Below are 27,747 nucleotides of genomic sequence, written 5' to 3'. Positions count from 1 at the left end.
AGTTGTACACGCTCGTGGGGGCCTTACCAGATAAAAGTAAATTATTGATTATCTCCAAATTAGAGTTAGCTTGAATACCGATTTATTTGAGAAAGTTACTTAATTTAAGCTTAGGAATGCACCCTTGAAATTAACGGATTAAAAAAAAACCGTGTATATATATATGAAAATTCATTGTCAGTGTTTTCTCCTATTAAGTCCAAAACAGCACGACATCCTAAATAGAAATCATTATATACAAAACACAATAAAAATTATCAAAGAACATACTCGTACGCTACGCTACGCGCGTACGCTAAACTATTTTGAAGAACATGTAATTTTTATAATGTTTATACCATAAACACTTAACTTAGGAGCATACATTACTAACATAGTTTCTTAAGGATTTACCCATTGTTACTAACATATTTAATTTTAATTTTAATTTATATTGTATTTTAATGTATAGCATTTATTTTCTGAATTAAAATTATTGAATTGAATTACACGTTTAATATAGAATAGAAAAAAAAATCATCTTAACTGTTAAATAGGCCAATACCCAGCTACAAGACGCAGAACGCGAGCGAGCGCGCGGTTATCAGCCGCCCCACAGCGCAGTAAATACGCCGCTCAGTCCTCTGACTTATCTATAATTGCCTTCCTACGAATGTCTTTCAAGGAAGCCTCAGAAGGTGGACGTCTTGCACCACTTCACTATTCACTGCGCGATTATGAGATAGCTGCCAACCGAAAACGGGGTCAAGACTCAGGATTTTGTTTATTTATTCGTCTCTCAATTAGTGAAGTTTTTCGCCGGATTTTTCGCTTCCGCTGTCGCAGGAGGAAAATATTCGTAGTAATTAACATTAAAGATGAGTGCTTACATTTTTGTCCGCTACGCGAAGCATGAAGTAACGCCCCTTGTAATACAACTTGGAGACGCGCGGCCAGTAATAGTTAGCGACGGTGTGTTTTCCTTTCAGCAATAGCAACCCGCTGGGCGCCAGGCCGAGGAAATATTCTACGCTGTCTTCACCCTATTGGACATAATAACGTAAGTACACACGACAAAATATAATGATAGTTAGTCATTTAACTATGGAATTGTCTACAACGATTATGATTATAATATCTTTTTTTAGTGCCATAAAGCTTTTTATAAGATAAGTAGTTTTTGACATTTTGCCGAACAAAGTAGAGTTAATTTAAATTTATCTTTGTATGGCATTTTTATGCCTTGCTTGTTGTTAAATTATTCAACAAAATATATGATACATTTTGTTGCATAATTTACCTATGAATTCAGACGGCCTTTTGCACTATAAAATTTCCATTCAACCTGAAACCCAGATTTCACTTAGGTACGTACACTGGTGTTTGCTATTCGTATGAATAATATAGGCATTCAGCCAAATATCTTACCAGAACAGGGTGCAAATCGACGCCATACATGTCGAGCCATTTCACTTTATCCAGGTAACTCAGTTCAGCTTGCGCCGGCGAAATGCCGCTGTAACAAATAACGCAATTTAGTCGAAAGGGGTAACAGAAACAAAAGACAATAATAAAGAATAGCTGAAGTGAATTATTACAAATTGTGGCATTATTCTGGAAAGTCTAACAATGAATAATCAGTTGGTTACGGCGCCCGCGGCGTTCGCAGTCGCGGCCGCACTTGGTGCTAAGTACACGTAATTTGCATGTAATTGCGGCTTTGTGACGCGCCCTCGGCCGCAGACTGCATCTTTGTACGGTTAAAAATTCATTCAATTAGGCGAGAAGCGCGACGAAGTTTAATTTCCGGAGCGGGCGGGGACTCTTCCGGCGTGAAACTGCTCCCTCTGAAATCTTAATTCCTTGAAACTTACTTTCTTCTGACGATGCAACCAACTTGCTACTCTCTTTGCCGTGATCATAATATACAAGGTTCCGTATACGCGTCTTTTTGTTCCAAGCTGCTTTTGTAGTTAGCATTGTTTGTGAGATGCATACAAGTCTAAAACTTCATGTGAAGATTTTCTGTTGTCTCATAACTTGCATATTTTAGTCGTAAGAAGAAACTTGCAGGTTTCTAGTTCAGTTGTCTAGAACTTCGTTGCTGCTACTTATGCCTGCGTTACACTGGAAAGTAACAGGCAGGTACAAATCACGCATAAAGATCGTATTATATGATTGTTTTTGACGACCGGTTTGGCCTAGTGACTGAACCCTGCCTACGAAGCTGATGGTCCCGGGTTCAAATCCTGGTAAGGACATGTTTTTGTGTAATGAGCATGGATATTAAATATCCAACAAATTTTGTTTCTGAGTCATGGGTGTTTTCTATGTATTTAAGTATTTATAAATATTTATATATTATATATGTCGTTGTCTAAGTACCCTCAACACAAGCCTTATTGAGCTTACTGTGGGATTTAGTCAATTTGTGTAATAATGTCCTATAATATTTATTTATTTATTTATATGAGTACATAGATGTTACTGTAAAAACCCGTTTTTAATGAAAACGCGTTTTCCTGGTTATACTTAATACGTGTTCCGTATCGCAACAGTTTTCTGTAAGGCCTCGGTGAAAACTAGTTTTAACTGTTTAAATAACACCGGTTACACTCACGTGAATTATTCGTCGCTATTGGCGACATGTTTCTAATATTTATTTTTAAATATGTCTCACGAAAGTTTAATATCGATTAGTTTAGAACTGGTTTATTTATTAAAAACTAGTTTTGACAAATTGTTTAGAAAATATTTTTATGCAAACGAGTTTTTTCTATAAATTACTTTTCATTGAGGCGATACGGAAAACTAAAACGCATTTTTAGTCAAAATGTAACATAGGTACTTTCTTATTCTCCCGAACTTATACTTCGATCATCGTCATCATTGGCCTTTGAGTCTATTACAGACTATTCAAACAGTGTCAGGTAGGGCGGCAGCGCTTTTCATGGCTATGTAGGCCAATACGGGAGCGGCAAACACGACCACAAGCCAGGCAGGTGTAGTATGTCCGTGGCGAACAGGTGTCGATGTCGGGCTGATGACGCTTGGCTCGCTTACTAGCAAGTGTCTTAAACCAAGCCTCATCATGGATTTTACGTCCGCCGAACACCAGTTTGCGCCACTTATCTCTGTCCTCGGCAAGCTCCTCCCATTTATGAACAGGGATGTTGAAGGCGTGCATGTCTCGCTTGGCGCAGTCCTTATGCCGTAACATAGGCCGACCGACCATCGTATCGTATCATCGTTCATCGATCATCGTATCGTATTTGTAATTAGCAGGTTTATGAGGGCGCTATCAGGAAATAATGGATTAAGTGTCTCATATGAGCGCGCGCATTCTTTTAGTTTGGTTATCCAGAAGTAATAGGATGGACTCACGTGAGCGTACGGTGGATGTCAGCAGCGCGAGCTTCCAGTTCATGGGTTTGGTGCGCCAGGAACCGAAACTCCGACACGTAGCCAGGCACGTGCCTTCGGGGATCGTAGTCACCAAGCTCCGCTGTATAAATAAATATCATTATTATTATGACACATTACTACAATTTATGAACGCTGAATTGGTAGTGTATATTGATTTAAGAAATTAAAAAAAAATAGTAATACCATACAGTCCATAAACAGGATTTTTTAAATTGTATAATGGTTTATTATGTACAGAAAACGCAATGAACCGTCCATAGGATAGTGTTGCTGTCTATTCCCCTAGCACTAGACATTGATTACTTTATTGATCGACTCTACGAGTACTAGAAAACATAAATACTCCCAACAGGCATTAAACGCAGACCTCTCTTTATTATTCCAACAGATGTCAATGCACACATTATACTTCGTTCCACTTCCACAAGCAGTAATAAACAATCGTGATCGAGGAGTACATTATGTTTCCGAGACACGTTTCTAACCAAACCTACACTCACACGTAAGTGCTCAAATTTTAGTTAACATAAATCATGAGCAAGTATGTCCTAAAGTACCCTTTGGTTTGCTGGTTACATCAATCTATTTGCTAGACGGGTACATTTTGAGAGATGCTTAAATTTATAACACTGTTTATCTTTAATGACAAGTCAGTAATAAAACAATGGTTAATACCCTTTGTTTGGGCTAAAAAGAAAGAAACTTACATAGACACATCTTAGATATAACTTACCTACACTCCAAACACATTAAGCACCCTTTTTCGTCAGTCTCGTCAGATATGCTTGTTTGCCACCGACGTAGTATAATAAAAAAGATGGGTGGTATAAATAGTTAAGTTTTAATATAAGAAGAGTTAAGCTAAATAGTAAGCAGTCAAGCTATAGGTACAGATAAAACTATTGAGTTTACTATACTCCAGTTGTGTCAGAGTTTGGAGCTTAAGTGTGTGGTACACCTATACCATTCTACCTTAATTCTGAAATAACGTAATAAATATTTAGATTTACTGCGTTGCACTGTTTTGTTTTTAAGATATCGTTCTATCAAAATATAGGTACGCCATCAGTAAAACTAAAATATTGTCGGCTTTGTACACATGTGACACTACTGAGGTTAATAAAACCACATAAATACTTGGTATCATGTAAGTAAGTCCATTTATAGGTAATGAAGCACTTCAAACAAGTGGATAGAAATAGCTCAGAGCGCGACAGACCGTTTTAGTAACACATACCTTGTTTGGAGCACCGTCACTTATAAGAATACCTATAGGTAGAGATACGAAAATAGTTACGATCAGAGATAGTAAATAAAAATCGGCCAAGTGCGAGTCGGACTCGCGCACGAAGAGTTCGGTACCATTATCTAAAAATCACTTTTTTGATGAGAGCCCCCATAAATTATTTTATTCTGTTTTTAGTATTTGTTGTTATAGCGGCAACAGAAATACATAATCTGCAGAAATTTCAACTAGCTAACTATCACGGTTCATGAGATACAGCCTTGTTGTACCAGACGGACGGACGGAAGAACGGACGGACGGACAGCGGAGTCTCAGTAATAGGGTCCCGTTTGACCCTTTGGGTACGGAACCCTAAAAAAATTGTCAATCATCATCAATGATATCAGTATAATTAACAGTTTTGAATAAATCACGGTTAGTGTCAATCGAGTCTAGCGATTGGGATATTTTTGATTACCTTTTGTATTGTTTTTAAGCTCCCGATATTTTGATTCGACGCTGTTACGTGCATCTTGACGGATAACTGAAGATAGCGGGTGGTTGTTAGAAAAAAAACAATAGAAAAGGTACCCACGGTCAATATCCCGGTCGATATAGGTCTAGTATCAGTATAATTGTTTTAGACAGCATTGATAATTGACTAGGTCTGTGTCCTGTACCTAGTTACATACAGTTTGTCCCTAAAATATATGGTAATTTATTGAAAACTGATAGACGAGTTTAAACCTAATCGGAAACTATCTATTGAATAACCCTCCGTAAATGTTCAGTGACAAATTTTTAATAAGCAGAAACATCTGCGAACGATGCTATTAGTCCTCTCTCATCTCTGGATCCAGAGGCCGTGAGTTCGAGTCTCACCCAAGACAGTTTTTTTTCCACTTTTAAATTTATTCTAAGCTTAATGTTCAGTGACGTTCAATAGTTTTACGAGAATCTACCATATTTACCTACATTACTGACAAAAACAGAAGATTGTAAGGAGTCTTTAGAGTTCACCTAAAAAATCTTACAGAACAATGTGTTACGTAACAATAATAATAGGTATAGGTGAAAGAAACACCTTCAATTTTCGTTCTGGCCGATATAAATCACCAAGAAAAGTTTCAATATTCTTAACTTCTGGAAATGCTTAGAAGAGAGTTTTTTTTCTGTGTTGACTTCATGGTTGTATTATTATTCGTGTTTAAACTAAGCCAAGCCATTAAGGTGTGCTCGGATATTTTGAGTTCCGTAGAGGTATTTCGATCGTGACCGATCTTCATTATTTTCTAGTCTTTGTCCCTGGTGTTACAAATATACGAGATGCGTCCGTAACACTATTACAACGCCGACCTGCCGCCCCCATCTTCGGAAACAATTAATTCAATCAATTCAAAGGACTCTATATCTAACTAAATATCGCTGTTTACATTATGTATGTAGCTACGCTCGTTAACACGATTATTATTGCTATGGTCGAATATTCCCGTTCCTTACAGAGTGTTAAGCCCACGGTAGATAGATTTTCGCGATCAATGTTAACATAGGTAATAAGATCAGAAAATATTGAGAACTATTAACATAAGATCATACAGCTTATTCATTCTCATAAACATTCAGATCAGAAACTCGTTGGGCCTAACTGTAACCTCAAGCACAGTAAAATTAGCCGGTTTTATTGTCAACTACGACCCATTCCATGAATCGTGCAATGTATTTTCTCTATTAATAAAGACAAGTGTTAGGGAAACCTTATAGTTTCGTCATGTCCTCCTGTCTGTGTCTGTTCGTCCGTCCGTCAGCCCATAAGTCACAGCCATTATTCTCAAAATCTATAAGATATACTCCTATTTTAATATATAATACTATCTATATGTGTATTTTATGAGCTGCTACTTAATTTAGAGGTAAGAATTAAAAAAAATTAGGGGTGCAATATATCTACTTAAGTAAAAGTGACAAAAATTATATTAATTTAACGATTCTAATAAAGCTTTTTTGATCAGGTATATCAGTCATCATAGATAACTTTTGTAAATAATAGCTTCAGATTTTTATGATACAATGTGACTCCGCCCCCTAACTTTTGAACCGGGCGTACGAAAAATATATTTAAACAAAATTAAGAACATAAATTCAAATACATAACTACTTACCACGGCAATTATTAGCAACCTGATCAAATTTACCAGAACGTAAGTGCGGCACAGATAGGTACGAATATTGCTTCTATTTATGGCTTTTTATATCGTATGAAGGTAGTACGGAATCCTTCATTATGCGTTGTCCGACACGCACTTGGCCGTTTTTTTAAATAGTTTCTATAAGGTACTTAAGTTTTCATTATTCTGTACCCCTAGTATAAATTTAATCGACATCAAAATGTGACGAACGCGTTTGCGTTAAGTCTCATTTTGTATAGGATTTTGAGTTTCCAAAACGTCCCGCTTGGCGCGCTCTTTCTAAATCACATACAAAATGAGACTAAACGCAAACGCGTACGTCACGTTTCGAAATCGAATTTATTTACACTGGGGTACTGGTAAATTATTAAGGGAAATTTCTTGAAATAAATAAAATATTGTACTTAAAAAGAATAGTTTTTTAAGAAGGATACTTGTTTTCAGTACTATATACTGGAAATAAAAATCTAACCATTTATTTTCCACAAATTAAATTTATCATGGAAAATCCCAATATCTACGTAGGTACCTAATATGTTATCGCTCGAACGAGTCCACAGGATCGGGATTGGAATTACATATCAGACATTATATATCGCAAGGAGCTACGTGTGGGGTTTATTAACGAATTTAGGCTCATAATTGAAATATAGTAACGTTATAGATAACAATTAGCAGTGAAACTCGCCGGCTCCATCTATTTTCACTGCACTGATGAATAGCTTTGAGAAGCAAGTATAAGATGCCATGAAGCCATTTCGAACGTACACTGACATCTAAATTATGTCATTTAGTTGTCCTGCAATTCGGTCGTACTTGTCTTGACATGTATTGGCGCGAGCGAGACGCACGATAGCTAAATGAGATCATTCAAATATCATTCTGTTGTCAGCGTACGTTCGAATTGACCTGTTAGTATTATCACTATAGCAAACTAGTGAATAAATCGTAGAACTGTAACAGGGCTAACGTCGCAGAAAAACGCGCCCTTGAGTTTGGGCCGAACTAGATGCGTTCAGGCATTCAGCGACATTTACTTTAGCTGTTAAATTCAAGATTTTTTTCTTGTTAAACACTCCTCCTATTAATAACTTTTTGCAACGGCTAAGCTGATGCTTAAATTAAATCACACACAGTCAACACCCGAGGATATACTAGAGTGAAATGAACATCTTTCAGTTGGTTATGTCAATCTTACAGCATTGCCATAGTCTGAGATGACACGAGCACAGCTAAATATATTGTAAACAGGGTTCTTGTTTTTTTTTTCACAAGTACAGTCTTACTTTGCAAAAAACAAGAACTTAGGGCCTGATATTTATACTGAATTACGCATTTAGATTGTGCTGTTGTTATTATAGTTTAATATTATAAACTAAACTAAATAGAAAATATTGATATTTTATAATAAAATATACTTTGGGTTAATATTTAAAGTAACCTTTAAACGTGGTAACTTAGCGATATTTGTTAATAGCACTTTATAGTTTTAGCGTTGCGGGCACTTCATGGTTGGCCTAATATTCATGGGTCCTAGCCAAAGATTAATGGTTCGTTTCGAGTACCGACCACGTTTAGCGGACGTGCGAACTGCGGTAAAATAAATAATCTTCCAGACTTTGTAATTCCCATTGCCCCATACAATTCTCACTCTTTGACCATCCATTATCTGTGGCCTATGGATTACCTTTCAAAGACTAGTACCTACCGATTGTAAAGCGTTTACGCGAAGGCCACCACACATTCGTAAAATACTAATCGTAGTATTGTAGCGACAAGCCGCGTTACTCAGTTGCGTCTTAAATATAATGGTTAGTGTGTTCGACTTGACAGCACTTAGTAAGTTAGGAATAACACTCCAGAAAAAGTAGGATGGACGAGCCGAGTGTCATTTCCCGCCGTATATCTTTTTTTTTTGCTGCGGACATCACATCTGGTACGTGTGATCATAGTACGAAAGCATACACGTGTATCTTTTTTTACATTTAATGTGGGTTGAAATAAAGTTAAGACAAATCACTTTGCAAATAGGGCAATGCAAATTCAACTCAACGAAATAAGATTTTTACACGACACAACATGTCATGAAAATGACACATTTTGGTTGAGTACGAGTAAGTATTGGAATTAAATTTAATACAATTACAATAAGACATTAAGTATATAGACCGTTTAAAAAATACACTATTGAGTAATTTTAGAGTATCTATTATTTAGGGTATTTATGTAATTTAACCCTCTTCGAATCTATAAAACTTAATAACTCCTTCCTCATTAACCTACTAAAAATCGAAAACCTGAATAATTTCGAATGAATAATTTATGATACGCATTTAAATCAAACAGATTTTCCCCAAGAGCGATATGAATATTGGTTAGCATGTTAAACAAAAATATCCAATCGAATCTGTGTAAATTTATGAGCGCAAACACTCCACGCGTTTCGTTTTCTAATATAATTTCGACATCAAAGAATTTCATCGCCTGATGGTTTCCATCGTGTGTACCATCAGTATAAGTGAAGAGAAAGGAATCTGTTTTGCGTTAGATGTGAATGATCTGTGGAGGGAACATGGATCAAGAGGCGGACCGCCCATCCGTCCAGGGTTGTCGCTCCTATAGCTTACCGAGCACGGGAGGATAAAAGGATCAACCGAAATAGTTTAAGTGTGCTCTCTGAGTTGTTACAGAACTCCACTTGCAGTGGTTCTACCGAAAACCTGACTCGCCCGCGGTAGCGTAACGAGTAGGATATTAGGAATATCCACCGCAACGACTCACGGAAGCCACATTTTAAAGTCCTTCTTTAAACAAATAGAGATTTTATCACATGTGTTAATAGATGACCTAAATAAACAGTTATTCACTCATAAAAACGTTCCACGAACTTGTAACTTTAAATTTCAAGTTCTCGACAGCGTTTAAAATTCATGGGGGTCGTTAAGCTTCAAATGTAGCATTTCAAGTGCTTATTATCTTTATTACGTTATAGTTAAGCAGGAATATCCATATTGTGGTCACCGTACAGCGTCTCATTTGGCGCAGACAGCAATTACCCGGTTGATTAATGCGAGGAGTGTTTCGCTACTTGTTGCGAGCGAACGAGCCCGCACGAAGTACTAGGCTCTGTGCTCAGTTTACTATAAGCGAGTGCTCGACTCTTGCGAACCAATGCTATTGCTGCCTTGATATCCGTAAAAACTTTGTGTAGTTGGAGATCAAAACTATACTTGAGTGTTCTCGTTGAGCTACGAGAATAACACTGTATTGTCACCAAGCCGATACCATCTCGCAAGCAGAAGCGACTCTCGCGTGGATATGGGACTAAACTAAGAATAGACTATAGCATCCAACTGTGGTAATAAATTGTTCGATGCCGTTTCCTGAAATGCGCTTCTGTTTACTTTTGAACAACAGTATCTTTAGCGTTTTTACTATAAATTATTGTCTCCGAGAAACCGTAAACTTTGAGACTTAGAAAAATGAACGGACATTTATAAATATGACTTTTTTATACGACTTTTTTCTGCATAAGAATATCTCATAAAGAAACCGTCCGCCCTCACCAGAAGGTAGTCTCACAGGTTTGGGTAATTTTGGGTGAAAAAGGGCGGAAAATCAGGAAATTTCTCTTTACGACTGGGTTACACCGCTGCGTCAAGAACACAAACCGGCGTTTGAAACGCTGTTCTTTCCTTTATGTTTCCTACTATGAATGAATAAATGAATGAAAACGTTTATTCACAATGAATATATGGTAACATAAGATCTGATGTAGGTTAAAAAGGAACTCTAGACTCCAAAGATTTATTCTGTAATAACTTGATTCTAGAAATTAAAAAAATCTCGTATTATAAAATTTAAATAAAAATCGTTAGCATTTTGCAGCTTCATTTAAATTCTAAGAGCATCCTGAACTTTAAGCAATCTAATACAGCTACAGCGTAGTTACGGCAACGTGGCTCTGTTAATGAAGTTATTTCAAGTCTTGTAAACTTTAACGCTTTCTTGTAATTGGGAGTTAGTACAAATTGCACACGATTACGAGACGCCGGTGTATCCCGTGGGCCGGCGATGCGGCACAAAGGTCGAGGCACAGATTACAAAATATTACAGATACTTAACTGTAATTATTATTATTATTTTTATATTTTTGTCTAATGTATAGTTTTGTTTTATGTTAATGTATTTCCAAACCAAAACAATAGCTACAGTATCCACAACTTCATGTTTATTTCATAATATGGCAAACAATTGTACGCTCAAATCGCCTTATGAAAAGCTCATGGCAACTCCAGGCCGCAGCTTGATAGTCGTATAGGTAATCGTATGTAACTGATCCCACAGGCAGAAAAATATTATAGTGACCCTAGTATGATTTGGCTCGGGAAAAGTAGATTATTTGGCTGTTTATTTTTAAGATCCTTCGGATCTGCTATAATATATAATTTAAGGATATGGATATGGATTTTATAAGAGAGATAGGGCGGAGAGCTAGCGAGAGGGGGTGTGATGCCCGCGTGGGTTCTTTCCTGGCACAAAGGCTATCCACCGCAATTCAACGCGGTAACGCAGCGAGTGTGATGGGCACCTTTGCGCCGGGAACAACTCGCAACTCTTTGAGTAGTTTGTTAGTTTAGCTTAAGCTTAATTTATAATTAATTTATTTATACTTTATTGCACATAAAAATAGTACAAATGGCAGACTATTAATGCCTTACGGGATAACCATCTTCATACTCGTATTATATAATCTGTGGCATAAAGGCCGAGATTAGATGCAAACGACGCCACTGCTGATGGCTCATTTACCTCTTGAATAACGCATCGATATTACCCGCGCTCTTGTTTACGGCACTTACGCCTAAATGGGACGAGGTAAAAAACGCGCCCTTTGAAAAATTGGTTCGGGAAGAACGAGCTACAGAGCTGTTATTAATATCAGGTAAGGATAAACGTTTAATGACTTAGAGGAAACCTTAGATGTAGCTGTAGGAGGATTTAGAAACCATGCGAGAATGGTGTTAGATACTTATAGTTATAATGTGAAAACTCAAAATCGTGTCTTCCGACCACGAACTGTGCACTTGACAACAAAGAATTAAGGAAAATAAAATATGTACTAATTTAATCTCAAGAATAAATGTAAGTACTCCGAGAAGTATGTTTGTTTGTGTATAATCAGTAAATTGCATTCCGTAATTTGATGTTGTAATGGTAATTATAATTAGAAAATTGGAATACTTACTCAAATAGAGAACACGCATATTGATAGGTTATCAATATGAATCTACTTTTGTAAAAATTTACTTATTGAGTATGGCAGATCTATTAAAATAGTTACCTACTAGGCTACCCTAAAATAACCTTTAAATACTTAATTACGTAATCGGTAGGAATCAAATTATTTATATCGGTTTTGAATTGGATCTTGGTAGGGCTCACCCTTTTGTCGCCTTAGCCTGTTAAGCCACCATAATTAATTGTGTTGAGAGACTTGAGAGAGTGAGTATTGCAGTGAAATTTTATTAACACAAGACTGGAGTTTATTACAATCATGACATTCGTTCCAAATTACATTGCAATAAGTATTAATAACTGTGCATTTATAGACCGGATAACACTAAACAATAGTACTTTAACCTTACCTCGAGATTGACACTGACATATTCGATAGCGTGTTACGCATATTAGTGCAAGTGAGTTATATATTAGTGTATAGGTCAGTGTCACTGTCAACCTCGTGGTAAAGCTACTGATCCACCCGCCACAACCATCTATAGTAATACATAAACCGTAGATTCAGACACAGTCAGTTGGTTACCCATGGGGTTTTAACAATTTCCATGTACTCCATATTTATTGTCCGTTCACCTGAAACCGGAAACATTCGGAAAACATTTGGGAAATTCAAAAACTCTGGTCACTAGCTAAAAGGTTGAGTGGCTTGAGTAAGGGTAATACGTTATACATCAATAGAAGTAAACATAAAATAAAACTAATATGATGTACCTATTTTTCTGTGATACCGGCTAAATTACACAACACAGCCATTTAATTTTTTTTTTCTATTATGAAAATCGTCTCGGTGCTTGCAACATTTCGGTGGAACACATCAATTGTAAATATAAAAATTATACACATACCTACATAAACGCAAAAACGGAAAGACAGTCTATGTTGCTGGTCCGGTAGTATACAACAAGCTGCCAGTCTCAGAGAAGCGGTAAAGCTTAGTTCCTTCAAAACAAAACTAAAAAATTGGCTCGTCAAACAAAGCTTTTCTATTTTTCAAGAATTTATTGATTATAAAGAATAGCGTAATATAATTAATTAATTTAATTTAATCGTTTAATATTACATTGATATAAATATAATAGATATAAGATGTGTAGAAATAAGTTTGAAATCTTGACCTGTAATACCTCTTTACCAATAAATTATGTTTATGTCTAAACTGCTAATCATATAACTTATAGTTGTTTTTGCAACAAGAGAGTAAAGTTCGGCATTTATTTGAGTCCCGTTCCCGTTCAAGCGAAATATTCTATAGTTAAGAATCTTTGCAGTAGCGAGAGGGAGTCAAAAGCACAAGACGTAACTGCTCTATATGGTGTTACGTCTACTGAGGTGAACAATATTATTTATCTCGTTTCGCACTGGCCACGGCCGCTGTGCTCATTACAAACACCGGTGTGGATGGGTGGAATCCCGGGCCTGCAATTGTGGAGAGGCTGCCCAAACAATCCAGCACATTATCGAGGAGTGTCCCATAACGCGTTATGCCAATGGACCTCCTGAAGACCTGATCACCCTTAGCGACGAGGCCATCAAGTGGCTGACTGCCCTGAATCTACATCTATAGCTGTCTGTATTCTGTTTAAAAAATATGCCATACGATTAAATAAATAAATCTCGTTTCATAGACAAAAGGAGATATATTAAACGGGGTTGTACTGCGTAAAGATAAGATATGAATAAAATAAGGCTTTAAAGCAAATATTAACCGTGATAAGTTCAAGCTAGACTTTCAAGTTTCCAAAAGATAATACAAGTGTTCAGGCTCCGTGGAAAATTTATGACTTGAAACTTTGTGAAGAATGAGTTAAGGGCACGACTAGTTTGATAAAATTTATGACATTATATCCACGAAAGAAAATCATGTCTAGTGCTATATTCATTTTCGATTTAGATTTGTGCTTAAGAGGAAAAGGGACGGCCGCTTCTCCATACAAATGGAGACCATTTTCCTCTCTAGATATTGAAATTAAGGAGTGGTTCAGAAAAAAAGTAACAGCACATTATGTGGATTTTTCATTTTATTTAGTGATAATTTTTAAGTAGCGATATTTTTGTAGTAATCCGTACATACTATTCTATACAATTAAAAACAATCGTATTTAAAATAAAAGGGCGAAATTCATACATAATTTCAAATACTTCTAACTCCTATACTAAATAAAAAATCGAAAAAAAAAATCAAAAGTAGGGGCATAGCTGTGATTGATATGCAACTATTTATGTCAAAATATTTTCAATAATGTTCAGAGAGAAAAATCAGGACTACGTTTGTATGAAAAGGTGATTCGTGCGGATCTTCCACTTTCGTCTTAATGACAAATCAAGGACCATTAATTAATCAAAAAATCATTTGGCTATTCGATCAATTTAAATGTAATACATGAAAATAAATAAGAGTAGGAGTAAATAACACTGACAAACACACAAAACACAAAACCAAAGCAACGTAAAATAGTTTAAAATTCCCAAGATAAATGGCTACCCCGAGCGTTGTTGTAGCTTGGCCTTATCTCGCCAGGGCACTCGCGCAAGGAATGGCTTTCAACTATCACCCATCCCTGAGGCGCATTCTGATTGTAATAACAGGTTATATCTTTTGATTTTGATTTGTTATAAATACGTACAGTACCCCTAGTGTAAATAAATTCGATTTTGAAACGTGACGTACGCGTTTGCGTTTAGTCTCATTTTGTATTGGATTTAGAAAGAGCGCGCCAAGCGGGACGTTTTGGAAACTCAAAATCCTATACAAAATGAGACTTAACGCAAACGCGTTCGTCATGTTATGTTGTCGATAAAATTTACACTAGGGGTACCGATCTGTTTCTGGTTGACTTTTGTCACTGACAGATCATATCCAAACCAAAACAAATCCAGTTCTAACCCATTCCCTGTTATTACAATCAAAATTACGCCTCCCGGGCTCTGCCAAACTTATCTAAACACCGAACGGGTACCTATATTCATGTGCTTACTTAAAAGCTATAGTTCGTGTCAATCACGATGACGCGCTGATTTTCAAATCTAACCTTTAATAACATGATAATACAAGTCCAGGCGCGCGTCTTGGTGTAATTTGAATTGAATTCAGGACTGACAGTCAAAACTCTGGAACTACGAGTTCCGAGGTGAAATATAATTTTGGAAAAAAACTGTTACAGCAAAAAACCGACTGACAACAGAAGACGTTCTTGGGTGGATCTACTTTTTTTGCTTTTCTGTCCCATAAGCTAGGCGACAATAATAACATATAGTTTGGCCTAGGACTGCCTCAATTCTAACATAGATAGAGAAAATCATACTGCCTTTGTCTTACGCTAGTACTAGCACCCAGTGACAAGTTGTATTACTATGACTGTATAACTATAAAAAATAAGTTTGGTTAGTCAGCGTCAAATACTTTGTAGCAACCATAGTAGCCAAATAGTTCGGTACACCATATATTATATGTTTATTATGTGTATTATTTATTTGTGTATATATACACTTTGTAGCAGCCACTCTGACTGCTACAAAACATTTGACGCTGACTGTACCATAAAAACCAGGCTTATAAGAGTGAACTAGGTGACCATTGCAACGAGTGACAAGAATAAGTTGAATAACCCTTTTATTAAGGGGAGAGCTCTATTAAAGCATTTACAATGATTTTTTAACGTTATTGATTACAAATACATAGTTTTTTATATCTGTGAATTAATTTTGCACTAATTTTCTTTAAATCCATTGAGGATGTACTCGTATCTACCTCGGAGCTTGTAAAAACTTGCAACAACTAGGGAAACAATGCAAAGGATCCTAAAAAAGTTAAGGCAAGATGGAACTACTGATAGAAAACAACGAGAAGGTCAACCTTTAAAAAAACGGAATAGAAAATTAGAATCAAAACTCAAAACAGAAAATTAGAAGAAAACGGAATCAGAAACATTAATCAGAATCCGTCTATCTCCTCTCCAGATTTATCCAAAAATACTGGTAGAAGCCAATCAAATGTGCAAATGCAAACAACTAAAAAAACCTGACATATCGCGAGTCTTCATAAATCAGATTTATAAAGCATGTTCAATGGAGAAATTCGCCAAAAAATTCCTTTAGTGGCAAGCTATATGCCAGTTTGACACGAAGTTCACCTTAGCTACCCTTTTTTTCATGTCCGAGAATTTCTCGTCGTGCTCTAGAAAACCCATAAAATTTTCATAGGTGATCCTGATCCATTTTGTCATAAATTTTCTTATAATAAAGGATTTGGAGTTATCAATGACTTATTCCCATTTTGGAAGGTTTAATTCATATGGTGACAATTTAATAACACCTTTATTACAACGATTGCGGATTTTAACCCTCCATTGTGACGAGACAAATTATTTTATAACAATTTAATGTAAATAAGTTTAATAGCTACTTACTAAAACAAATAGAAATTCTAAGCATGGTTTGTGCGTGATAATAACATAAATTAAGGAGGTTCTATAAATCACGATTAATTTACTAATTCCTCCGTGAGCAGTGCACGTAAAATCCACAACAATAGATCACATTTCTCAAAGCAAATGGAGTAGTTTTCCACTTACAACGAGAGCTGCACAATCAGGTTAGTAAAATAGTTGTGCTTTTACGTGAAATGGTAAACGACGGGTGTCGACACTGGAGCTCGGAGTAAGGGTTACCAGACTTCTGGATTGTATAAAAATGTTATCAAGGAAGCGTACCGAATACAGAAATAATATTTTTAGGGTTCCGTAGCCAAATGGCAAAAAACGGAACCCTTATAGATTCGTCATATCCGTCTGTCTGTCCGTTTATGTGACAGCCACTTTTTTCCGAAATTATAAGAGTTATACTGTTGAAACTTGGTAAGTAGATGTATTCTATGAACCGCATTAAGATTTTTACACAAAAATAAAAATAAAAAAATATTTGGCGTTCCCCATACTTAGAACTGAAACTCAAAAAATCTTTTTTCATCAAGCCCATACGTGTGGGGTATCTATGGATAGGTCTTTAAAAATTATATATTTAGGTTTCTAATATCATTTTTTTCTAAACTGAATAGTTTGCGCGAGAGACACTTCCAAAGTGAAAAAATGTGTCCCCCCCCCCTGTAACTTCTAAAATAACAGAATGAAAAATCTAAAAAAAATATATGATATACATTACCATGCAAAATTCCACCGAAAATTGGTTAGAACGAGATCTAGTAAGTAGTTTTTTTTAATACGTCATAAATGGTACGGAACCCTTCATGGGTGAGTCCGACTCGCACTTGGCCGCTTTTTTACATTGATGTTATTAAACTTTGCGGTGTTTGTTAGCCAAGCGTAGGACTTTGAAAGAAGAATTATGTATGGTATTTTTTTTACTTGTTAATCTTTTTATAGGTATAAAAATAAAAGAATCGTTTAAACGATTGCGAACAATGTAGAGTAGAATTTTCTCTCTACGTGCTTAACTAGAGTAACGTCAAAAATGCGTATCAAAAACGCCTCTTTTTTCGATCCGTATTATATATTTTTTCCCTTTGATTTTCTTAAAAAAAATGTCATTGAACTTTAGAATTAACTCAATAACTATCATTGATTGAACTAATCAAAATAAGAGCATTCGAATTCTCTAAATTCCGACTCTATTTACCGGGAACGTCACATACTTCCCTAAAAGTAAAAACAAATCAACTCGGCTAAGCGCAATGTAGTTGCAAAGTAGCAAAAATTACAAAATGTTATACAAACACTATTGAATTTAACCAGGATTTCACAAATTCGTACCTGATAACCCTATCCGAAGAATCGGCATATTACTGACCGAGAGCGCTTTGTAACCCGAGCACGGCCCACGTCTTTATACGGGCACTCCTCGCGCCCAGGGAACTCTAATTCACACCAGGATTTTTACACGCCTTGAGTGGGTACTATTATGACTTTAGTCCATTTCGCTTATTGGTCACAAAGGAGAAACAACCCTTTACTTATTCTGTGTGAAAAACAAATGGGTATTGTCGGGAATGTGCCGTGTAGAGTTTCGAGAGAGTTTGGCCAATAACAGTGTTTTCGCTTCCGTTTCTGACGTTATTGCAAAATTGAATGTTGTTTCCTATTTTGTTTTGCGTATCTCGTACCTACTTTCTACTCGAGTTAAATTACGTAGCAATGCCAAATAGGTCATTGGAAAGCATATATGAACTAAAAATACCTACCTAACAAGCTGTATTTAACGGCAACGCGTGATAGTTAATTAAACTTTTTTTACTGACAGCTATCTATATGGTGATCATCATACAATACTTTATGAGAAGTTAGAACACTTTACTCTTTGGTTACAACGAGCTTAAGTACTTAAGGTAACAATTTGTTATTGCAATTGTAAAGCCCCATTTAGACGCATCAAGAATTTGCATGCGATTTTTGTTAAATTGCAGTACTTAGTAGATCGGACTGAATTCATTGTTTTCTGTAGTTAGCAATGTATCGAATATTGTTTGCAAGTTCTCGCGTCGTGTAAATGGGAATTAGCAAGAGAAAAGAACCATAATATTCCAAATTTAAAAACATTTTTCCTTTTAGTTTTCAACATAGTACCATCTCTACGCCGACGACCTGCAACTCTATGACCGGTGTAACATTGCTGACCTTACTGCCACCATTGATAAGTTAAATCTGGATCTTATACACATCCAACATTGGTCTCAGAAGTTCGGTCTATTCGTTAACCCCTCCAAGTGTCAGGCCATTGTCATAGGCGGCGCCCGACAGCTCCTTAAACTCGAATTTATACCTCCTGTATACTTTAGTGGCACGCCTATTCCCTACAGCCAAAGTGTAAAAGACTTGGGTGTCTATATCGATAGTACCCTGAGCTGGAGGACACAGATAGCTGAAATAAGCCGCAAAGTTACTGGTTCTCTTCATGCTCTCAACAGACTTAAACACTTTTTACCTATTAAAACCAAAATATTATTAGTACAAACTTTAATCCTACCAATAATCGACTATGGCGATGTGTGTTATCCGGACTTAAATGAGGAGCTCTTGGACAAATTAGATCGTTTAATGAATAATTGTATCCGTTTTGTTTTCTGTCTCCGCAAATACGATCATGTCTCCTCATTCCGCTTAAAACTTGGCTGGTTTCCCATTCGTATTCGGCGCAACATTCGCATGCTCTGCACCCTCTTTTCTGTTCTTAACGACCCTCAGTCCCCCGAATATCTAAAATCTTTCTTCCACTACTATGGTGTCTCTCGTGTCCGTCAGCTTCGCTCTTCTGGCAATCTATCTCTGTCTATACCATCTCACCGAACTGGTTACATGTCCGATTCTTTCTCTATTCAGGCAGCTCGCCTTTGGAATAGTCTCCCTGTCAAAATTAGACAGTGTCCGAACAGGTTTGCTTTTAAAAAATCCTTAAGTGAGCACTTTGCTGGCAGTACTGGAAAATCTTAATGTTTCTGCTTTGTAAGTTCATCTGATGTCATATATATATATATATATATATATATATAGGTATGTATATGTAAGTATATGTATTTGTATCAATATTATTAATATATATGTATGTTTATGTATGTGTTTTTTTTATGAATGTATTGTGTTCGTACATGTATCAATTGTATCACCTATACCTATGTTTTTGCACTGCCTACAACTTATCTGCTTTGCCTACAGGTTGACTGGTAGAGAATGCCTTACGGCATTAAGTTCGCCTATTGTACAGTGTGTTTTCTTATGTGCAATAAAGATTAAATAAATAAATAAATAGATAGTAGGTAGTGGTCCAGGGACCGTAACCACAATGAAAATCATTTATCATTCTTTTTTATAAATATATGTATATATATCGGGACGATAAAGTCGAACGAAAAGTCACTTGAGATTTAAGAGTTTGGATGGAAGTTTTCTTTAATTAAACCAATTTCACTTGGCTAGTCCCCCAGGTTACAACATGTATTTTATATTACTTGAGGAATTGGATGATAAATGATATAAGTGTAATAGTACTCACATTGTAGCACAAAGGCTGCCAGCTCGGCGGCGAGGTCGAAGTTGACGGGCAGCCGGCCGCGGAGCACGTCTTGCTTCACTTGCAGGAACAACTGGTACCTGAGCAACACACACTCGTACATTACATAACGAATGTTATTTGTTTTGACAAGACATAAACCTTTTAACCTAACATAAATATTATTACACTTAATTTTAAGCTTATTGTCACTATGAACTTAGGACACATGAAATGGTTGAATGCTGGGCTAGAGAACTCACCTAATAATACAAATTGTCACCCTCTTTTTTCGACAGTCTAGTAAATAGTACCTACCTACGGCTGCCATTTATAAATGAAAGGGTAGAAGTAATAAGAAAATTAAATACGATTTTCCTTAAAGAAAAATGCATAGAAAGTTACGCTTGGAATGCTTGTTAAAGTTACCTCGAGATAATTAAATGAGAAATAGAATTCATTTGTAACTCATTTTTCTCCTTCTGGTATTGCGCTTAGTAAAAAAAGATCTAAGGGAATACAGCCCTTAATGCGAGATTAAATATTAAAAGAGCATTACTGTAAAAATACTCGAGCTTTAAATGTGGCTCTTATCTAAAGTATCTACAGGAAGATGTTTCCTCGTGCAGCACCGCCGTAACAGGAGGCGGCGGACGTCGTAATAACGAAATTTTAATAAAACATTTCAATTCCCGTAGCAGGCCTACGTCGAAATAAAGTATAATGAATACTTTCAAATATTCCACTTAACTGCCTTCAATTGTGCCATTGTTGAGAGTAAAACTTTCGAGGTAAAAGGGAAACCAAAAATTAGAACCCTGCCTTAAAAAATACAAATGAGAAAAAGAAATTAACAGTCCACGTCCTAACGACAAATTAAAACGGAAACTCCGTTTTATGCATTATTATAGAATTCAATTAGAGGAGTTTTTTTATTTGGCGTTTCTATTAAGCCTTTGTTGTGCGGGACTTTACGAGGCTCACAAGTTATTGCGCACCCGCATTGTACTTTATGTCATAAAATTTTGCAGTCACCAATAAACCTACGGTAGTTAAAGTAGAATGCACTTTTGTGTTTCAAGTGTGCACTTAATCAACTTGCTTAGGTATAAGTTTTATATATTAATGAGATATTTCTTGCCATTGTTAAAAACAGTGTAGGTGTTACTGTATTATTCACACGTCGCAAACGTATATAAAAAAAAACGAACGGAATTTTGTTTCTGAGTTAGTGGCCTAACCTAACATCATGGAAGTCAAGCTCACAGACGTCGTTGGTTGGGCCAACTTGAGAGAATATATGAAGTTCGGAACGTGAAAAGAGCGTACCTGGGTCGCCTAGCAGGAGGACGACCTACCGGACGTCCCAGGTATTGTTGGAGCGAATTGGTGGAGGCGGATTTGCGCAAACTTCGAGTCAAAAATTGGCGAGAACTCGCACAGGATCGAGAAAAGTGGCGCCGTCTTGTGTCGGAGGCCAAGTCTCATTTTGGGTCGCTGAGCCAACGGAGTAAGTAGTGAAACACAATAGAAATAACCACTCCTTAAAATTGATACTGTACTCGTAATTTCGTATTTTAAAATCGTTACTTCCAAAAGATTGTCGTTGCTTGACTGATTGCTACCAAACAAAATATATTTCAATAGATTTATCGTACATTTTTAGTTAGTATCTAACTATTTATAATTGTCAAGAACGTATGTGGCTCATGGTTCATGGTTCTTGCGAAGCGTAACAGTAAAGTGGTCATGCGTGGTTTTCCCATGACGTAATTCCTAAGCAGAGCTACGTATGTGGACGTGGGAGCGATCCCTCTTTCGTGTTCGCTATCTATCTGGCTCTAACTGTTTGGTTTATGGATTCAGTGAGCCCACGTCCCACGTCACACTACTCAATGTCTGCTTACATTTGGTTGCTCTACCGATAGAGTTAATGGTTCGAGAGTCATGATTACGAGTGTTCGTAAGTATGTTATCAGTGAAAACTCTCACTCGAATAGAATTACACAATAAAAAAGTGACGCTATTTTTAACTTGTATGTTATTACAACACAAGCACAACACGAGGTGTATACCTGTAAAGGTAGTGATCAGTGGAACTACTTTGTTATATGCAATTGTACCTGATATTGTAACTGGAATTACCATAAACGCAATAAAAAAATCATTCATTTATACTTTTCATAAATAATGTTTTTGCTTTTTATTTATTTATTTAAGTCTACTAACCTAAATTTTGGTATGGAGCCAGCGACTACTAACATTTGGAGACAAAATAAGAGTTTTCCCTAAGGACACAGTTCATAGTAGTGACCTTTCGGAATAACACGAAGTATATAGTTTTAATAATAACTGAGGGTCCGAGGTGATGGCAAAGTGCTGAGTAGCGTGAAGCGCAGATGTCTTTTATAGTTTCGATCGCAGCCGGTCTGCCTCATATTATTATCAGCGTACGAATAATTCCTCGTACGAATGTGTTAGGTAAATTGGCATTTGTAAAATCTCGTTATATTTTCTGGTCAACCTAAGACAAAATAAGAATTTAATAAACAACATTACTGCAACTACTATAGATGTTTAATGTGTCCATGTATTATATACATGATATAACACAATGTGAATTAAAAATAGTTTATCTGGTTTAATTATTTATATAGGCAGATTAAATAAGTGCATCTTATTAAATATATAAACAATTACACGATAAACCGGTAACATGTGTACATTTTATTTGTACATAAATGGAAAGCACTTCGAAAGGTAAAACAAATATAGCTGCCGCATTCATTATTAATGTAACTACTCCGATCATTTATTATTCAAAAGCACAGTTAGCGGTTTCGGCGGGCCGTTTTATAATAACCGAAATATATTACGCACTATACGGGATAAGGTCAGTGGTACAAGACGGCTCGGCAAACTGGTTTTACATCGACGCTTACAGTTAAGTATAAGAAAACAAAACATCTTTTTTTATGCAAACATAAAATAATCGTAAGCGAATAAGAGCAATGTAGAATTTTTAATTAAATCTTTACCTACGCCACGTCAAAAATGCGTAAATGTAGGTATTCCATTATGCTATATTTTGGGTAGGAACCGCATTGCGTTCTCGTTCGTTAATTAATAATGGACAAAAGAATCTTATTCGTGCAATAAAATAATACGAGTATGAACCTTTTGAACTAAGTAGCTGATAAATAAATGTCAAAACTGGCCGCGTAGCCAACGTGCAAATCGCTTACGGTCCGTAGCGATCAAAACGCAACTGTTACTGTCCCACTTATATGGAAGAGTGATAGAGAGACACAAAGCGATTCGTTGTCGGAGCGATAGCGATTGTCACCTTGGCTAGGCTGGCTGTTGTTCTTTCAAAACGTGAAGACAATAGTGGACGAACGCTTAGACCGCGAGAAGAAATGCAATACCAAAATTAATATTTACTATTAATTACCTTAAAAGTTTTTCACAATCTCTTCTACAAATAATTTCTTCATTTCTTTGGTTTCTCTGAATACAAATAATTTGAAGCTAGGCCAGTAAATAATTGGCTGGTAGGCAACATACTTACATTTTAATATTGTGGGCGTAATGTGGGCATTTGGGGGCTTAACGAGCATGTGGGCGGAAAAGTTGAAAGGGTTGACGCATATAGCTAGCTTTTTTTAATATATATGCTTAATAATATAAATTCACGTAAAACTAATGTACATAATGGAAGTTAAGATCACTAAAATAACATTTACAGTCATTATTTGTATCTCCTTGAATTTCACGGGCCTATCCCAGTCTTTTGATAGGGTTGCGTGGGGATATAGATCCAACACTTAGAGACCCCTTAGAGACCTTTAATGTTTTGTAGAACGCCTGCTGGAACTCGTTCACAGGCGCAACAAGACATCTATGAACCGGTCACAGCAGGCATTGGGACAGTTATTATTGTTATGTTGTCAGCGGTCGCATTTCAGAATGGTCAACCTAGATAAAGATAATTATAATTAATTATTTATATATTTATGATGATATAAAAACTCCTCCAGATACCTCGTGATTTCCTCCAGTAGCTTGCAAGGGTCAGCGGCGTAGAACTTGACTCCGAAGTAGAAGGTGTGCGGGTCAGAACCGCGCAACTGCCGACGCAGGCGCTTCCCGACGTCCAACCAGTGCTGTACACAACACAATGCGTTAGTTTACGCCGATATTGTTATGCTACTCGTAATTACCTCTTCTTATATAATAATATCAAAAACTTTAGCTTTATAAGCTTAAAAATTTTGATATCCTTTTGAGTATTGGCATTCCTGATTACCACTTTCAACGAGTAGGTACCAAGTAACAAGTTTATTTCACAACTTCTCACTGGTTCCTTTACAGACCTGGGTGCCTAGCCAACCAGCCAATCGTTTACGCTCTGTAGGGAACGAAATGCCTCTGTCGCACTAATATGAAAGAGTGATACGGAGAGATGACTACGCTACGGAGCGTAAACGATTGGCACGTTGGCTAGGCACCCTTGTTCTTCATCGCTTTAAAAAAAGAGATAATCATATAATTTTTGCACTAGTTAAAAAGACATGTCAGCAAGTTTATCGTTTATTTTAAATACTATCATAATTTCTTTCAACAAACTTTCAACTTACAGTTTGATTGTCCTGGTCAACGTATCGCAGCCCAAAGTAGGCTGTTTCCAGGAGGTCTAGATGCCGGAAAACTACGTCCAGGAGTGCTTGCCCCGTACTGTTATCCTGTAATAAAAATAACACTGTATCACATGGACGTTTATGAAACCGAGTTAAAACTAGTCAAATAAAGCTCTAAGCTGACTTAGCATATAGGAGCGGGGCGACGGTATTTCGCCTAGATAGACTACCCAGCCTGTTTCTGTGTTTATTAGAGAGGGAAGGGCAGTCTAGCCCGCGAGATACTATCGTGCCGCTCCTGTGCTAAGCCAACAGTTAGGAGTAAATTTTCTTGTCTAACATTAAACTTTAATTTCAATTTATTTGTAGCATACAATTTACACTAACAGTTCAACCTTACGTGTTAATTGGAATAATTGCTAATTGGCTTCATATTGACGATGAAACATTTTGACGCTTAGAAAACTGATTTGACGTACCAGTCCGATATTCGATTATAATCCTTGAGATAAAATATCTTTTAGTAGGTATCTACTCCAAGCGGATATTTTTATCTGGGGGCACGGCAGTGCCCCTGCCAAGTCGAGCAAAAAAGCGGCATGCCAAGTCAATATATTTATTTAAAACAAAAGATTTATAATATTGATATGGTTACTATAAGATGTTGTAAGGTTAGCTAATAACGTAATAATTTAAGACAGAAGGTCCCTTAAGTAGGGACTGAATAAATTAACCGACTTGGTATTACATTGATCTCATTACTTTTTACGGTAGAAGAACTGAGTTGCGAGACTTTTTTTGATGGCATTTTTATTTTCAAATTCATATCAGTGTTGGCCGAACGTTCACTAGAATTTACCATTAACCATTACAAATTGAACCGTAAACTGTAACCGTCCGTTACGGTTACGGTTCAATTTATAATGGTTAATGGTCAATTCTAGTTAGCGTTCGGCCAACACTGCTTCATATAAGTATTATATTATTCAATAACGTAATCATATAAATAATTGTAAATATCATTAATAGGTACAAATACCATGGTAACTAAACGGTTTTAAAGCCGAGTAATGAGGTACTAGAAGAGTCGTTTGTTCTTGGGTAATTTTCTAACAAGAGATTTATATCTGCTCGGGGCGGTACAAAAGTCTCGGAACTGTTCCCTCAACTGAATACCTACTAACTGTTCGCAATTCCATTTCTCTGTTGTTTCTTCAAATAACTTTACGTTTGAAGTCATAAATTTAAACGTCTGGAACGGAATCTTCGTTACTCTTGGGTTAACTCTGGCGTTTCTGTTTTCATTACTGCTTAGTTATGTAACTTTCAGGATAAAATAATAAAATATGATAACGGTAAAATGCTTACTAATCTCTCCCTATTCTTTCACACTGCGCAAGTACTACTTACATATAAAGCTCCTGCCTTGAACACTTTAGCATATGGGGTACATTCGTTACTTAGTCTAAAACTCTAAATGTTACCGTTTTTGGGTTCTACATAATTCTTCTGGAATCTGTATCATTTCTTAAAGTACAGTCATATAAGTGTAACCTTATTGATTCCCTATATTCTACGTTGAAAAAAAAAAAAAACAAAAATTAGAAAAAATAGCCACTAGTCGAATAGAATTAATATACATAGATAGGTATCACTATCGCAACAAATTTATAGTCAAGATATCCTATGCTGATAAACTTTTCAATAGAAATGATCAAGGGTTTCCGTTCACAGAGAATTCAGTGCAACTGGTGTCGAATGTGACTGATAGGTATACTACTACGAGCATTTTCAATTTACATTAAAAAATGTTGTTCAAAAGCTCATCGATTTTGTTAAGCATTAGAAAGCGAAGATGCACGAGAGCCGAATATTAATATCCCACGGTATTGGCACGTAACTATCTCCAATTTGCATTTCCGAAGCCTGGCTTTCCACAATTAGGGTAATTCGCACGCGATGCCAACGGCTGGACCAGTAAGACCAGTAGTGATATCCACTATAATGAGCGGGTTGGTCTCACGCGCGCGCTCGCGTGCGATGCGTGCGCGCGCAACATTGCCATTCCAATCAAGTACGGGCAAGGCTGAGGAGTGAGGACACCCAGTATAGGCACCCCTTTTTGTTTGCAAATTAATACCGGTCTTGGAGCTAAGTTGTATTGGTTCATCTAAGAATTCGACTCGCTTGCCGACAAACCAGTTGGAATGCTCGGCAAGCTGTGCCCATGACGCGATAACTACTCTAGAATTACTATAAAAACGGACCGCGAAATTACTAACTGCCTTTTGTTTCTTCTAAAATTAATGTTCGTGCTTTTTGAAAGATCAGGGCGATGACCTGATATGGGAAAATTATATGGAAGGTATTTGTGCTCAACCGATACCTGGTAGTTACAACTAACTATCTTAGTGAAGGTTCCTTTAATATCAATCAAGCAATGCTAAAATACGTAGGTATACGAATAAGTTACTAAATATATTAAGTAAAGGCATTCCATGTAAGTTTTACTTTTATTTATTACATGGGTATTTTGCAAGTGGGGTGATAAACAGATGGAAATGAATGGAGACATTATAGACTCCAGCAAAGTAAAAGAAAAGTTAATACGTATAATTTTAATGATTAACTTAATTAACTTCTAGATTTATTGCAGTGTGCACGTAATTTCATTTCAGAGATTTTTGCTATGCGACAAGTGCCTAGCTAAGTGTACCGGAATAGGTACATAATTAAGCCAAGCTCACTTCACATCCACAGTATGGAAACGCAACAATAATAGTAGATGCAGCAAAAGTAGGTATCCGCAGAAGAGCTGTATTTGCTTGTACATAAGCCTCCGAGTTTGTGGGAAAATTGCGAAACAGTTCGTTGGGTTGAATAATAAATGATTTAATAACAGAGCGCGTTTGCTCCCAACGTACGTTCGGGTCGAAAAATAACAAACGATTTTAAAAAGTGCCGGCAGTCGCGGTATGTGCGTCGGTGCACGCGA

General features: G+C 36.5%; 1 protein-coding gene across 2 annotated transcripts in view; it reads right to left on the bottom strand.

Moving 5' to 3' along the window:
* Positions 1 to 27,747, bottom strand: part of LOC133519039 (band 4.1-like protein 4) — a 92,231-nt gene that overhangs the window by 11,884 nt on the left and 52,600 nt on the right. For both annotated transcript variants that reach the window (XM_061852906.1, XM_061852907.1), the window contains exons 3-8: positions 24,753 to 24,857; positions 24,157 to 24,278; positions 20,116 to 20,213; positions 3,364 to 3,484; positions 1,408 to 1,495; positions 870 to 1,022 (exon numbers count right to left, since the gene is read on the bottom strand). In XM_061852906.1, the coding sequence (XP_061708890.1) occupies positions 870 to 1,022; positions 1,408 to 1,495; positions 3,364 to 3,484; positions 20,116 to 20,213; positions 24,157 to 24,278; positions 24,753 to 24,857 (687 nt within the window). The remainder of the gene's footprint in view (positions 1 to 869; positions 1,023 to 1,407; positions 1,496 to 3,363; positions 3,485 to 20,115; positions 20,214 to 24,156; positions 24,279 to 24,752; positions 24,858 to 27,747) is intronic.

This window comes from Cydia pomonella, chromosome 6 (assembly GCF_033807575.1).
Source record: "Cydia pomonella isolate Wapato2018A chromosome 6, ilCydPomo1, whole genome shotgun sequence".
Lineage (NCBI taxonomy): Eukaryota > Metazoa > Arthropoda > Insecta > Lepidoptera > Tortricidae > Cydia > Cydia pomonella.
The sequence above is the reverse complement of the archived record's forward strand: the minus strand, read 5'-3'. Positions and strand labels throughout refer to the sequence as shown.